This window comes from Clarias gariepinus, chromosome 18 (genome assembly GCF_024256425.1).
Source record: "Clarias gariepinus isolate MV-2021 ecotype Netherlands chromosome 18, CGAR_prim_01v2, whole genome shotgun sequence".
NCBI classification, from domain to species: Eukaryota; Metazoa; Chordata; class Actinopteri; order Siluriformes; family Clariidae; genus Clarias; species Clarias gariepinus.
In genome coordinates, this window is record NC_071117.1 from 21,511,529 (window position 1) to 21,524,706 (window position 13,178).

A 13,178-nucleotide genomic window follows, 5' to 3' on the forward strand; every position below is an offset into this window, starting at 1 on the left:
TGCAGTCTGCACTAAATATACATTGATCATATACATTATGTTACTGTTAGCATACAGACTGTTAGCATATAGTCTGTACTTTCTTTTTCTCTCTCTCTCTCTCTTGTTCTGTCAAGCATGGCACCCCTTCTGCCTTTACCCCTTCTTTCCCCCGAACCTGTCTGTCACATCTTGGTGTCCTGCTTCTGGATGGAGTTCTTGTCACAAGGAGGCCTCAGGCTCACTGTTACTGGTGCTCCTGTATGGGATGCATGAGGTGACTGAGGATGGTTGTACTTGATGACCATGAAAATGTCCTTAGACCTAGCTGATGCAGGCAGTTTTTTCACAGTAAAATTCCCACAAATAATTTTGTACGTAAGTAATTAAAGTGGACTTTATATTAGACTTTAGCATATATATTGCATATATTGAACTTTTAGCCTCATAGCACAAAGATCTACCAGGGACTGATTTATTTTTAACCTCACAGAGGATCACCCAAATGATTCACTGGCTCCTATCAAGTTCAAAACAGCAAGTTCAATAGCTTTTTCCAGTTGTACTATAATCCACTCTATCAATTTCAGTTTGATTTCATTTTTATTTTTAAAAAGTGAATAAAAAGATTAACTGAATTAATATCAAACTTATCATTGCAAAGGGATGAGTTGTAGTTATTAGCAAGGATAGAGTGCATTATAGTAAAGTTGGTTTTACATGTTCTAAATAGCAAATTTCTATAGCAAAAAAGTTATTGAATTTTGTTGATTTGCATTTTTGCAACTCATAATAGACTGTACCAAAGTGCATTAATTTTTATACATATCTTCATAATTGTTATTATTTTAATAATAAAAAACACCCTAACTCTCATTTAACAAATTATCTGTTTTATTGCCACAAGAATTGTCTGTGTAATCATTTATTTTTCAAAAAGTACATTGAAATATTTATTAATCAATTAAACGAACAAATTAATAAACAAATAATCCATACTGTAGCCTAACAGTGTAATATGTTTAATGTCCTGTGAGGTATTTTTCTGTAAACAAACGGTTGAGTCTTGGTTATGCACTTGTTAGACGGTCCCTTAGTGACGCCATCGCTATAAAGCTCCGGTAAGCAGCGTTTCTGACAGATTTAGCTCCAGCAGGCTGTAACAGGAGAAGATCTAAAAATATATATTCATTTGTAATAGCTTCTCTGTCCACTTCAGAGTAAGAAAATATGCGATTTGTTATTTTTGTGTTTATTTCTTGATAAACAAATGAGATAATCTCGGTTCACCTCCATTGCTCAAATTTCCCCCTCTTGGTCGGCGACTGCAAATGACGTCACTCCCCACACAATCCCGCCCAACAGTATAGACCCGCCCCTGATGCTGATTGACAGGTTTGTATGTAACGTGTTGGAAATGCAATTGCAAATGGATTAGCGATTGCGTTTGAATTTTTGGCCGGATTGATGCGCGACGCAGAGAAAGTGAAAAAGCAAACGTGGTCATTGATTTTGCTATTTAAATATGGCAGGCTCATGACTTGTAAGACATGGAAAATACACATGCAAATGGACTTTTCTTTTTTATTTGAAATTTGGCAGTCAGTGTGCGTTCACGAAGGCGAAACATTAAACGGTAATGCAAAGTTTGCATTTGAATTATGGCACACTTTGTGCGTCCACATGGAAAACGCAATTGCAAATGTAATGTAATTTGCAATTCCTTTTGAATATTGTCCGGGATATCGCTCCATAGATTATTTTACAGTTAGAATAGTTAGAAATCGTGACCCCTCCATACCAATTGGTGGCGGTAGTGCATCATTACGCTGCTTTCCAACTGCCATGTGCCGTCGATAAGAAGAAGAAGAAGAAAACAGGCGCCGTATCACGCGGAAGTGGAGACGCTACAGCTGCTGCAGTAGTGTTTCAGGTGTGTAATTTCAGCGTTTTGCAATGCGAATGTAGTTATATTCTATATTATGACCAAAAATAATCTCCTATTGCTTCCCAGAACGTTTAAACGTTAAGCGGTTTTTAAACGTTTTGAGAGTAAATTATATTCTTTTCATACAAAATATTGCATTGTATGAGTTATAACACAGGTTACAGATTTTTATTTTGTATTTTAATAAGATAAATATGCTGAAATGCCATGTTTTTGTTTTTCCAAAGGCAACTTGTCATTCAAGCCAAAATCTTGTATTTTGGCCTATTTTATTTACAAAATATTGTTAAAATGGTCTCTGTGATCTTTAGCAAACAGCAAACAAGTAGTTATGCTCTTTATGAAGACAAGTGGCTTTAATTTTTTTGCAATTCTGCCATGCACTGTTGTTCAGTGTCTCCTAATAGTGGACTCCTGGTAACTAAGATTGCCAATGTGATATAGGTTTTAAGTTGCGTTGAACGCACTTTGCTCTTGGGATAATTTTTGTTGGTTGATAACTCCTTGGGCAGGTAACAATGGTTTGGAATTTCCTCTATTTTGACTGAGGATTGGTGAAGTTCAAACTCTTTGGAGTTTTGTAATTTTGTGTTTAAGTCTGTTTGTCTTCCCATTGGTTGAAACCACCTGACCAAGACTGCTCAATTATCCAAAAAATCATAATAATTATTATTTTGGTCAATATTGAGGTCATGATTATTTAACAGGATCACTCACTAATATTAGACACTCTATGCATTTTTATTAATATTTATTTAACTTTTAAAAAGAAATGTCTATTCATCACAATTTGGCTATTCTCAAAGTTGTGCTGATCCTTATGCTTGCCTATTTTTCCTGTTTTCAATGCATCAGCATCAATAACTGCCTATTCATTTGCTTATCTTATAGCCCGTATTACCAAGCCATGGAAAGTGACTGCTTAGAGCTCCTGCCATCTGTCCTTGAAGTTCTGTCTGATTCCAAACTATTGCTACATGATGACACATCTTTGGAAAAGCTTCTTGATTGTTTTAAGGACCTAATAGTGCAAAGTAAGTACTGTACATTTAAGTGGAAGTAATGTTAAGGTCATATTTTAATCTTTATCAAATATTTATTGAGAAACTGAAAACAAATCACAAATATTCAAAATTTAATAAGGAAAGGATACAGTTACATACAAGTTACAGAAGAATCAGAAAACAGAAGTAAAAGGCTGGAGACAATAAGAACCCCTGAAAAATTGTACAAATACAAGGAGATGCAGACACATAAACACAGAGAAAATCAGTAGGGGGGAAATAATGACAATAAATTAATAGGAACAATGCATATAAACACAGATTTTACAATGTCTGGTGACAATTTCAAGAATAAGAGTTCAGGGTTCTAGATTTTTAAGAAAATTCAAGAGAATTGCAATGAGTCTTTTCAGAACTTGAGCAGGTGACATTTGTGGGAGCACCCCATCTAAAAAGGTGAGATTCCACTAATATTCAGCATATAGGAGAATTTCCATCGCATTATAATTATCTTTTTAGCAGCTGCCACGTCTACTAGAGCAACACTTTTACTTGAACTGATATTTTATTTTGACAGATCATTTAGTATCATGACCATTGTGGTTACTGGCACCGATACTAAGATAAAATCTGACAGCATGAATGCAACATCAGCACAGAACTGTGCAACTGGTGTGCAATTCTACATCATTTACATTTACATTTAGGCATTTGGCAGACGCTCTTATCCAGAGCGACTTACAAAAAGTGCTTTAAAGTATACATCATTGGATACATACTTACACTGGGTTAACTAGGTTAATAACTAAGTGGCATTAGTCCAACACAACTGGGAAGAGGTTTTTTTTTTTTTGGAGGGGGGGTAATTCAAGTACTGGAGAAACAGATGCGTCTTGAGTCGTCGTTTAAAGATAGTCAAAGTCTCAGCTGTACGGACATCTAGAGGAAGTTCATTCCACCACCGGGGTGCACATCATGTGCAGCATGATCCAGAAGACCTTAGAGTACAAAAGCTGCACAAGGGAGAGTTTGTCAGTTTCATATAGTAAAGCTTGCATAGCGTGAGAGATGTTCTTTGTATAAATTTAAGGTAGAATAGCTAATGACCAGCGTTGCAAGAGGCCTCCTTTATCTCAACCCAAGCTGGATGCTTCAGTCGGAATCTAGATCCAGCATACAATCATCTTTTTTTTTCTTCTTTTTTTCTTTTTGAAAAGTGGAAGTACGTATACCATATATAAAATTGTAAATATTTTTGTTAGTGAATTATTTTCCATATTGTACAACAATACTGGGGATTTCCACACTTTGAAAAAACACATATAAAAGTAAGTAATTAGGTTGTAATAACAACAGTCAGTTGTTATTTTAAGGCATAAAGTGAGCTGTTTTTGGAATAGTTCTTGCTTGAAAATCACATTGTAGAATTTTTTTTTTATTATTATTTGCAAATTATGGTGGAAAATAAGTATTTGGTCACCTACAAACAAGCAAGATTTCTGGCTCTCACAGACCTGTAAATTCTTTTTTTAAGAGGCTCGTCTGTCCTCCACTCATTACCTGTACTAATGGCATCTGTTATCAGTATAAAAGACACCTGTCCACAACCTTAAACAGTCACACTCCAAACTACCATGGCCAAAGTCTCACAAAGACTACCATGGCCAAGACCAAAGAGCTGTCAAAGGACACCAGAAACAAAATTGTAGACCCTTACCAGACTGGGACGACTGAATCTGCAATAGGTAAGCAGCTTGGTGTGAAGAAATCAACTGTGGGAGCAAGTATTAGAAAATGGAAAGGAATCCTGCAGTGCTAGACTGGTCCCCCTGCTTAAGCCAGTCCATGTCCAGGCCTGTCTGAAGTTTGCTAGAGAGCATTTGGATAATTCAGAAGAGGATTGGGAAAATGTCAGATGAAACCGAAATAAAACTTTTTGGTAAAAACTCAACTTTGTCATGTTTGGAGGAGAAAGAATGCAGAGTTGCATCCAAAGAACACCATACCTACTGTGAAGCATGGGGGTGGAAACATAATGCTTTGGGGCTGTTTTATTGCAAAGGGATCAGGATGACTGATTCGTGTAAAGGAAACAATAAATAGGGCCATCTATTGTGAGATTTTGAGTGAAAACCTCCTTTCATTAGCAAGGGCATTGATGAAACGTGGCTGGGTTTTTTAGCATGACAATGATCGACGAAGGAGTGTAGCTTCGTAAGAAGCATTTCAAGGTCCTGGGGCCTCATGTACAAAGACATGTGTTGAATTCATACTAAAACATTGCGTACGGACAAAGCTGTAAATGTGCGTACGCAGTAAAAAAATCTGATGTATGAAACACTGCGTACGCGGAATCCCACGCATATTCTCTTTGTACATCCGAATTAACGTGAAATTGAGCGCACGTGCACGAGCGCAAAACCCCTCCCTGCCTCCTCCCCCGTATAAATATGTTAATGACTCCACTTTGGCAAAACCAAACGAAAAAAGCAATGGCAAAAACAAGCAAGAAGAGAATCTTTACAGAATGTGAATTGGAGGTGCTCCGATCGGAGGTAGACCGGAGAAAAACTGTGTTATTTGCAAGTTTGTCCTCCGGAATTAATAACAAAATAAAATAAAAACTTAGCTGGAATAATATCATTAAATACATCACTCACTAAGAAGCCACCCATCGCGCACCCTGCCACCCTGGAGCCTCATCCCAACCATGCTGTTTGTGAGGATGAATGAATCATGGGTTGACCAAGGCCACCTTGTCACAATATTTGTTAGGCGCATTTGAGCATTACATATTATTATCACGTATGCAAATTCGTCTTCAGAGGGCGCCTTTATAGCAATGTGCGTGCAGTCGATCGCTCCGATTACGTTAGGAAAACCTGCGATCGCTGCAAATTGTGCTTTAATGTTTGGCTGGTCAACTGCGTGGTATGAAAAACTTATATAGTAATTAATTCATTATGAATTAATAGCAATGTTTTTTACATGTGTTGGTGCGATACTTTGTAGTGTGCAATTTAACATAATTGCCTCTAGGAGTAGCCAACCGAAATACACGTACGCCAGACATGAAGTTGACGTTAATTTCACTGTAAGTAAATCCGACCGTGAGCGTGAAAACTGGCGTAAGCAAAGTTTTTCGTGTGCACGCAGCGTTGATACATGAGGCCCCTGGAGTGGCCTAGCCAGTCTCCAGATCTCAACCCCATAGAAAATCTTTGGAGGGAGGTGAAAGTCCATGTTGCCCAGCAACAGCCCCAAAACATCAACAGGAATGGACCAAAATACCAGCAACAGTGTGTGAAAACCTTGTAAAGACTTATAAAAAAAAAAAACGTTTGACCTCTGTCATTGCCAACAAAGGGGTATATAACAAAGTATTGAGATGGATATTTTGGTATTGACCAAATACTTATTTTCCACCATAATTTGCAAATAAATTCTTTAAAAATCCTACAATGAGATTTTCAGATTTTTTTTTTTTTTACTTATTTTGTCTCTCATAGTTGAGGTATACCTACAGGTCCTTCTCAAAATATTTGCATATTGTGATAAAGTTCATTATTTTGTGTAATGTACTGATAAACATTAGACTTTCATATATTTCAGATTCATTACACACAACTTTAGTTCAAGCCTTTTAATTGTTTTAATATTAAAGATTTTGGCATACAGCTCATGAAAACCCAAAATTCCTATCTAAAAAAAAATTGCATATTTCATCCAACTAATAAAAGAAAAGTGTTTTTACTAAAAAAAAAAGTCAACCTTTAAACAATTATGTTTAGTTATGCACTCAATACTTGGCCGGGAATCCTTTTGCAAAAATGATTGCTTCAATGCGGCGTGGCATGGAGGCAATCAGCCTGTGGCACTGCTGAGGTGTTATGGAGGCCCAGGACGCTTCGATAGTGGCCTTAAGCTCATTACCAGAGTGTTGGGTCTTGCGTCTCTCAACTTTCTTTTCACAATATCCCACAGATTCTCTATGGGGTTCAGGTCAGGAGAGTTGGCAGGCCAATTGAGCACAGTAATACCATGGTCAGTAAACCATTTACCAGTGGTTTTGGCACTGTGAGCAGGAGCCAGGTCGTGCTGAAAAATGAAATCTTCATCTCCATAAAGCTTTTCAGCAGATGGAAGCATGAAGTGCTCCAAAGTCTCCTGATAGCTAGCTGCATTGACCCTGCCCTTGATAAAACACAGTGGACCAACATCAGCAGCTGACATGGCACCCCAGACTAGGGATGCACTGAAAGGAAATTCTTGGCCGAAGCCGAATAATAATGAAATGCTTGGCCGAAGGCCGAATACCGACGCGGTGTTTCGCATTTTTTTCCATTTATTTTGCCAATTTATATTAATTATTTATTAAATAGTAAAAATTAGCTTTTTACTATTTTGTGTTGCTTTTCAGAAAAATAAATCAAATAACAAAAATACAATTTCAAAATATTTATTTAACACTGAACATTTTTTTTTAACATTCCAGCAGATATTATACAAACAAAGCACAATATAACTTAAAATAAATTATTCAGTAAAATAAAAAAATATTTTTATTTGGCCATCTTTGAAGCCCCCCTTCTTGAATAGCCTATGTTAGGGCTATAACTTACTGTTGAAAGAATGTAATTCTGTATGTCTACAACAACAAATGTGCATTAAATAGTGCAAAAAATGTGAATTCGCTGCTGCTGTTGCCGTAGCCGCCGCCGTGTCTTTCTCGTACTCTGCATGATGTTCGGGGTGTCTTGATTTTAAGTGATAAATTAAACTTAAAGTGCTGTACGTTTTTGCAGATGCACCCCATCTGAACAATTCAGCAGAACAGTGTCTGCAAACGGCCGTTTTTGCCTCTTTCTCTGACACTTTAAAGTGCTTCCACACTGCTGACATGTTTGCTGCATAAAGCGCGCGCCTCTTTCTCTGCGCGGGTTACTATTTGATCGCGTCATTAAAGACGTCATTGTTCGGCAAAATTTATTCTGCCTTTTTACTTACTTTTATAATTTCGGTTGCCGAACATTTGGTGCATCCTTACCCCAGACCATCACTGACTGTGGGTACTTGACACTGGACTTGAGGCATTTTGGCATTTCTCTCTCCCCAGTCTTCCTCCAGACTCCTTGACATGCAAAATTTGCTTTCACTCAAAAAAAGTACTTTGGACCACTGAGCAACAGTCCAGTGCTGCTTCTCTGTAGCCCAGGTCAGGTGCTTCTGCCGCTGTTTCTGGTTCAAAAGTGGCTTGACCTGGGGAATGCGGCACCTGTGGCCCATTTCCTGTACACGTCTGTACACGGTGGCTCTGGATGTTTCTACTCCAGACTCAGTCCACTGCTTCCGCAGGTCCCCCAAGGTCTGGAATCGGTCCTTCTCCACAATCTTCCTCAGCGTCCGGTCACCTCTTCTCGTTGTGCAGCGTTTTCTGCCACACTTTTTCCTTCCCACAGACTTCCCACTGAGGTGCCTTGATACAGCACTCTGGGAACAGCCTATTCGTTCAGAAATTTCTTTGTGTCTTACCCTCTTGCTTGAGGGTGTCAATGATGGCCTTCTGGACAGCAGTCAGGTCTATAGTCTTACCCATGATTGCGGTTTTGAGTAATGAACCAGGCAGGGAGTTTTTAAAAGCCTCAGGAATCTTTTGCAGGTGTTTAGAGTTAATTAGTTGTTAGGTTAATAGCTCGTTTAGAGAACCTTTTCATGATATGCTAATTTTTTAGGATAGGAATTTTGGGTTTTCAAAAAAGCCTTTTTAAAAGGCTTGAACTACTTCAGTTGTGTGTAATGAATCTAAAATATATGAAAGTCTAATGTTTATCAGTACATTACAGAAAATAATGAACTTTATCACAATATGCAATTTTTTTTAGAAGGACCTGTATATACCTATGATGACAATTACAGACCTCTCCCACCTTTTTAAGTGGGAAAACTTGGACAATTGGTGGCTGACTAAATACTTTTTTCCCCTACTTTATATGTATGTGTGTATGTACATTACCGTTTAAAAGTTTGGGGTCACTTCCAAATTTCTTTGTTTTTGTTTAGTGATTTATTTTCTACATTCTACAACAATACTGGGGATTTCAAAACTATAAAATAACACATATGGAATTAGTTAATTACATAACAACAAAAACAGCAGTTAGTTGTTATTTTAAGACACAGCCTTACTGTAACAGTTCTTGCAAGAACAGTATTGTCAAGTGCATTTGCAAAATCCGTCAAGCACCATAATGAAACTGGCTCTCATGAAGGCCATCCCAGGAGGGCGAGACCAAAACCTACCTCTGCTGCAGACGAGAAGTTCATTTAGAGTTATCAGCCCAAAAAATGACCAATGAACAGCACCTCAGATTAGAGGTGTTATGAAGTCTTTACAGAGCATAAGTAGCAGACACATCTTAATATCAACTGTTCAAAGGAGATTAATGCATTTTTTGGATGCCTTCAGTGTTCCTTTACCATGTAGAAAGAAATAAAAATCAGGAATGATCATGGAGTAAGAAAGTGACCCCAAACTTTTGAACGGTAGTGTATGTTGTCCAGGGGTTGGACAACATACACAACCGTTCAAAGTGTACGTTGTCCAACCTGAAACTGAAACACTGGCCAATTTAGAGTTGGAGGTTTCATGGCTAAATTTGATGTCATAGTGCTGATGTTGCAAAGCTTGTTGTTTGTACCTGAAATTTAAAGCAACGTACCTGTGGGTTAATTCATGCTTTTCTCTTCCACCAGGTGATGAGCAGAGTCTTCAATATCTGCCATATTTTTTGCAGTTCTTGCAGAAAATAACAAAATCTCAAACAATAGAGCCCTCTATCTTTTCATTCTCACTTAAACTTGCTGGACTGCTGGCAAGTACAGAGCGCAGTTTCATTTTGCTGCAGGTAAGATTGTTAAAAAGAACATTTTTGTGTCTTAGTGTCTAAGTTAGTGTCTTCTTTGTGTGTTGCCCCGTCAGAGTGGACTTTAGAGTATGGAGCTCCCACCATTCAAAGTTATTATAATTTACTTAAATACTGTTTTACTGCAATTTTAGCAACACATTGTGTACAATTAATTTCATTTGTATAGCGCTCTTACAAATAAAAACAAAAAACAAAACAGGTTGTTATGAACATTCTTATTTGGGTGATACCACATACTATGGCCAAAAATATGTCCATTCTATAACTGTGTTGTGTTTTAGTTCATGTGAAGGCCATTTTACTGAGGTTACCAACTGTCCAGCGACAGTTTGTTAAATTTTAGTTCTTAAACTATTCGGACAATAGCAGTCACATGCCATCATAGTAAAACTGCTTGTATCCAATGCAATAAATGCAATAAATCATTATGGGGACTTTAGAATGCAGTCGTTATATAGTTATTTAACACCTAGTCAATATCAAAAGACCACAATTGCATATGCATTCTCTCACCTGCCAAGGCTTAAATTACTGTATAACCCAAATATGACATTTGCAATCAAACACACACTTATTTCTGTAAATTATTAAACTTTGACCAATCAGCAGCAGTAATTATAATTAATATTGTGGCTGTCGTTTGTCATATGTACAAAGCTTTGAAGTGTTGTATATAATGTGTTGGCTGGGCAGTGTGTGTTGAAAGATTTATGTTGTAACTGCTCATGATTTTGCTGAAGCAGGAGGGAGGAGTGTTGGAGTATATGTTTCAGCCAGATAGGTGGCATGTGCTGGAGCTCTGGGAAAATTCCTCAGTCCGTTATGGATGGCTACAGGGATTGTGGAACATGTTGCAGCATCCACCATCCATTAACCTTTTCTTCAAAATTGGTAAATATTTAGATCTTTTTTGAAGGATTTTGATCTTTTTCAGTCTTACAGGATAATGAACAACTTCTATTTTCATATGAGCGCATTTAAAGGTGTTTGCTTAGCAGTAACTACTTTGCAGACATTTGTATAAAGCGAATAAACATTAGAAAGATCTGGACCATACAGTACGAACATATACAGTTAATGTATTTACTTCTTCTGTTTTTGTTTTCATGTTTAATTAAATCATATTTTATTTGCCTTTTTAAATTCTGATACTAAAAAAGACCTATTAATGTAAAAATTTAAAAACAGATTTAAAAAAGTAATAGAGTATTTATACAATTATTATAAATCAATATAAACATTTGATTGCATAATTATATAATCCTTTATTATGACATACCCGTTTGTAGTGTTTACTACGCTTGCATCTGGAAGGTCAAATTTTGTCCATAGGTACCTCAATAAAGAAAGAACACTTTAACTAACTTAGTGACAATGTTATTGAAAAGTATTAGGCAGGAGATGCATACACTAAATATTTGTTTTTTAAAAATGGGAAGAATATTGCTGTAAATTTGCTTAGAGTACGCTGGCTTAAAAATCTGAGTAATTGAAAAGTATTAGGCATCAGTACAGTTATTGTATTAGGATCAAATTATTTCCCTGCATCAAGCAAAGAAAACAACTAGGAAGATTGCTGTAAATCTAATACTGAAGCTGGGTTGAGAACAGGCCACTCACTCATCGTCTTTACCAATTTATCCGATATACAGGCCTATCCCAAAAGATTTGGCGCACGAGGCAGGGTACACAGGGTGACAATCAGGGCACACACAGACACACACTCATTCACACACTATGGGCAATTTCTGAATGCCAATTAGCCTAATCTGCATGTTTTTGGACTGGGGGAGTAAACCCACTAAGCATGGGGAGAACATGCAAACTCGGAGGCAGGAATCAAACACGGATCCTGGAGATGGAATGTGAACGGTGAAAAGAACTGTAAATTTTGCAGAAGAATTGTGATCAGCCAAAAAAAGAAATAAATCATGAATGACTACTTGGTGTATCATTGCATTGACCTTAGTTTTAAAGTATTAGTGTGGCAGGCAGTGTATAGGATAAAGCAATACCAACATATAAATCAATTAATTATTTACCATACAGTATATTTAGTGAGGGTAGGCTTCTGTTCCAGGAGCAGTAAGACTTCCAGGTCTTTCTTGCATTTAAACATTAAGCCATGTGTTACTTGCTTCTTATGTGTCCTTTTTACGTTTATTGAGGTGCCTGCCTATATACCTGAAATTTTGGTTTATCTCTCTCTTCTTAGTTAAAAAAAGAAAATGTTTCTAATTTATGGCAAAATCATAGTGTGTTCTGTGTCTTTCACAGGATCCATCAAGTTGGTCCTCCATTTGCAAAATGATAAAGGCCTTTTTATTACATCTTTGTCTAGTCAAATTTTAGCCCACATTTTAAACTCCATGACACTAGTGGACTTGAGCAACGTTACGCAGATTGAGACCCCAAACTGCTGTCCAAACAGCATAAAATTTGATTCAGTTACAAAAGAAGTAATGACCCATGTAGCTACCTCATTAGCCTCAAAGGAGCAGACTGTTATCATCCCAGCTTTGAAGTTGTTGGCCACAATTCTTACCCAGTGTAGAGAACCACTCAAGAGTATGTTTTGGAAGCATGCTGTGGAGCCATTGGAAGTTTTAGCAAATGTTAAAGATGACTCCTTTACACTGCCCATCACAGCAGTCCTTCAAGCTGTTGTAAGGTAAGTTTTTACTGCATACTGTGTGACACTTCCATCTTTAGAAATTAAATCCCTACTGTACTGTACTCTTTTCTAAAAAAAAAAGCTGCTGCTTCTACTTACAATAAAGCAGTGGTTCTCAAACATTAGGCAAACAAAATGATAATGAAATCAGCCAAGTTTACTATTTATTTAAATATAAATTTCTAAACCAATAGAATTAAATAACACCAAATTAAAAACAGATAAAATACACGTGCAATTGTTATAACAGGCACTTATCTAGAGCTTACTTTCAAAGAAGTCGAGTGGCTTATTAACGTGACTGGGGTGTGTTGTCTCTAAGTGTCTTTCTACTTTGTTGGGTCTCATGCTGTCTGCTGCCAGCGGTTTAGGACACAAAACACACACGGGTCTCTCCTCTGCCCCCACTATCCCCACCATGAATCCAACCGCAACATAGGCTTCATCATGCTTTCCTTTCGGCTGGCTTTTTGGTTGATTAGTGCTGAATCACCTTGTGGTCCATGTAACAAATGTATCCATAAAGTAACTTTTTGCCACACTTGAAACTAGAAATGCCAGACTAGTACTGCCTGATAAAATATAAATTTTTAACAAAAAATACAGAAACATCAGCATACACATTGGAATAAATTAAATTACCTATA

At 37.2% G+C, this 13,178-nt stretch overlaps 1 protein-coding gene across 3 annotated transcripts in view; it reads left to right on the forward strand.

Moving 5' to 3' along the window:
• Positions 1-1,434: 1,434 nt before the first annotated feature.
• Positions 1,435-13,178, forward strand: part of brat1 (BRCA1-associated ATM activator 1) — a 63,673-nt gene continuing 51,929 nt past the window's right edge. For 2 of the 3 annotated variants that reach the window (XM_053476825.1, XM_053476827.1), the window contains exons 1-5: positions 1,435-1,912; positions 2,819-2,961; positions 9,685-9,836; positions 10,598-10,748; positions 12,135-12,528. In XM_053476825.1, the coding sequence (XP_053332800.1) occupies positions 2,835-2,961; positions 9,685-9,836; positions 10,598-10,748; positions 12,135-12,528 (824 nt within the window). In that variant the 5' untranslated portion in view covers positions 1,435-1,912; positions 2,819-2,834. The remainder of the gene's footprint in view (positions 1,913-2,818; positions 2,962-9,684; positions 9,837-10,597; positions 10,749-12,134; positions 12,529-13,178) is intronic. The other variant, XM_053476826.1, reaches the window with a different exon arrangement.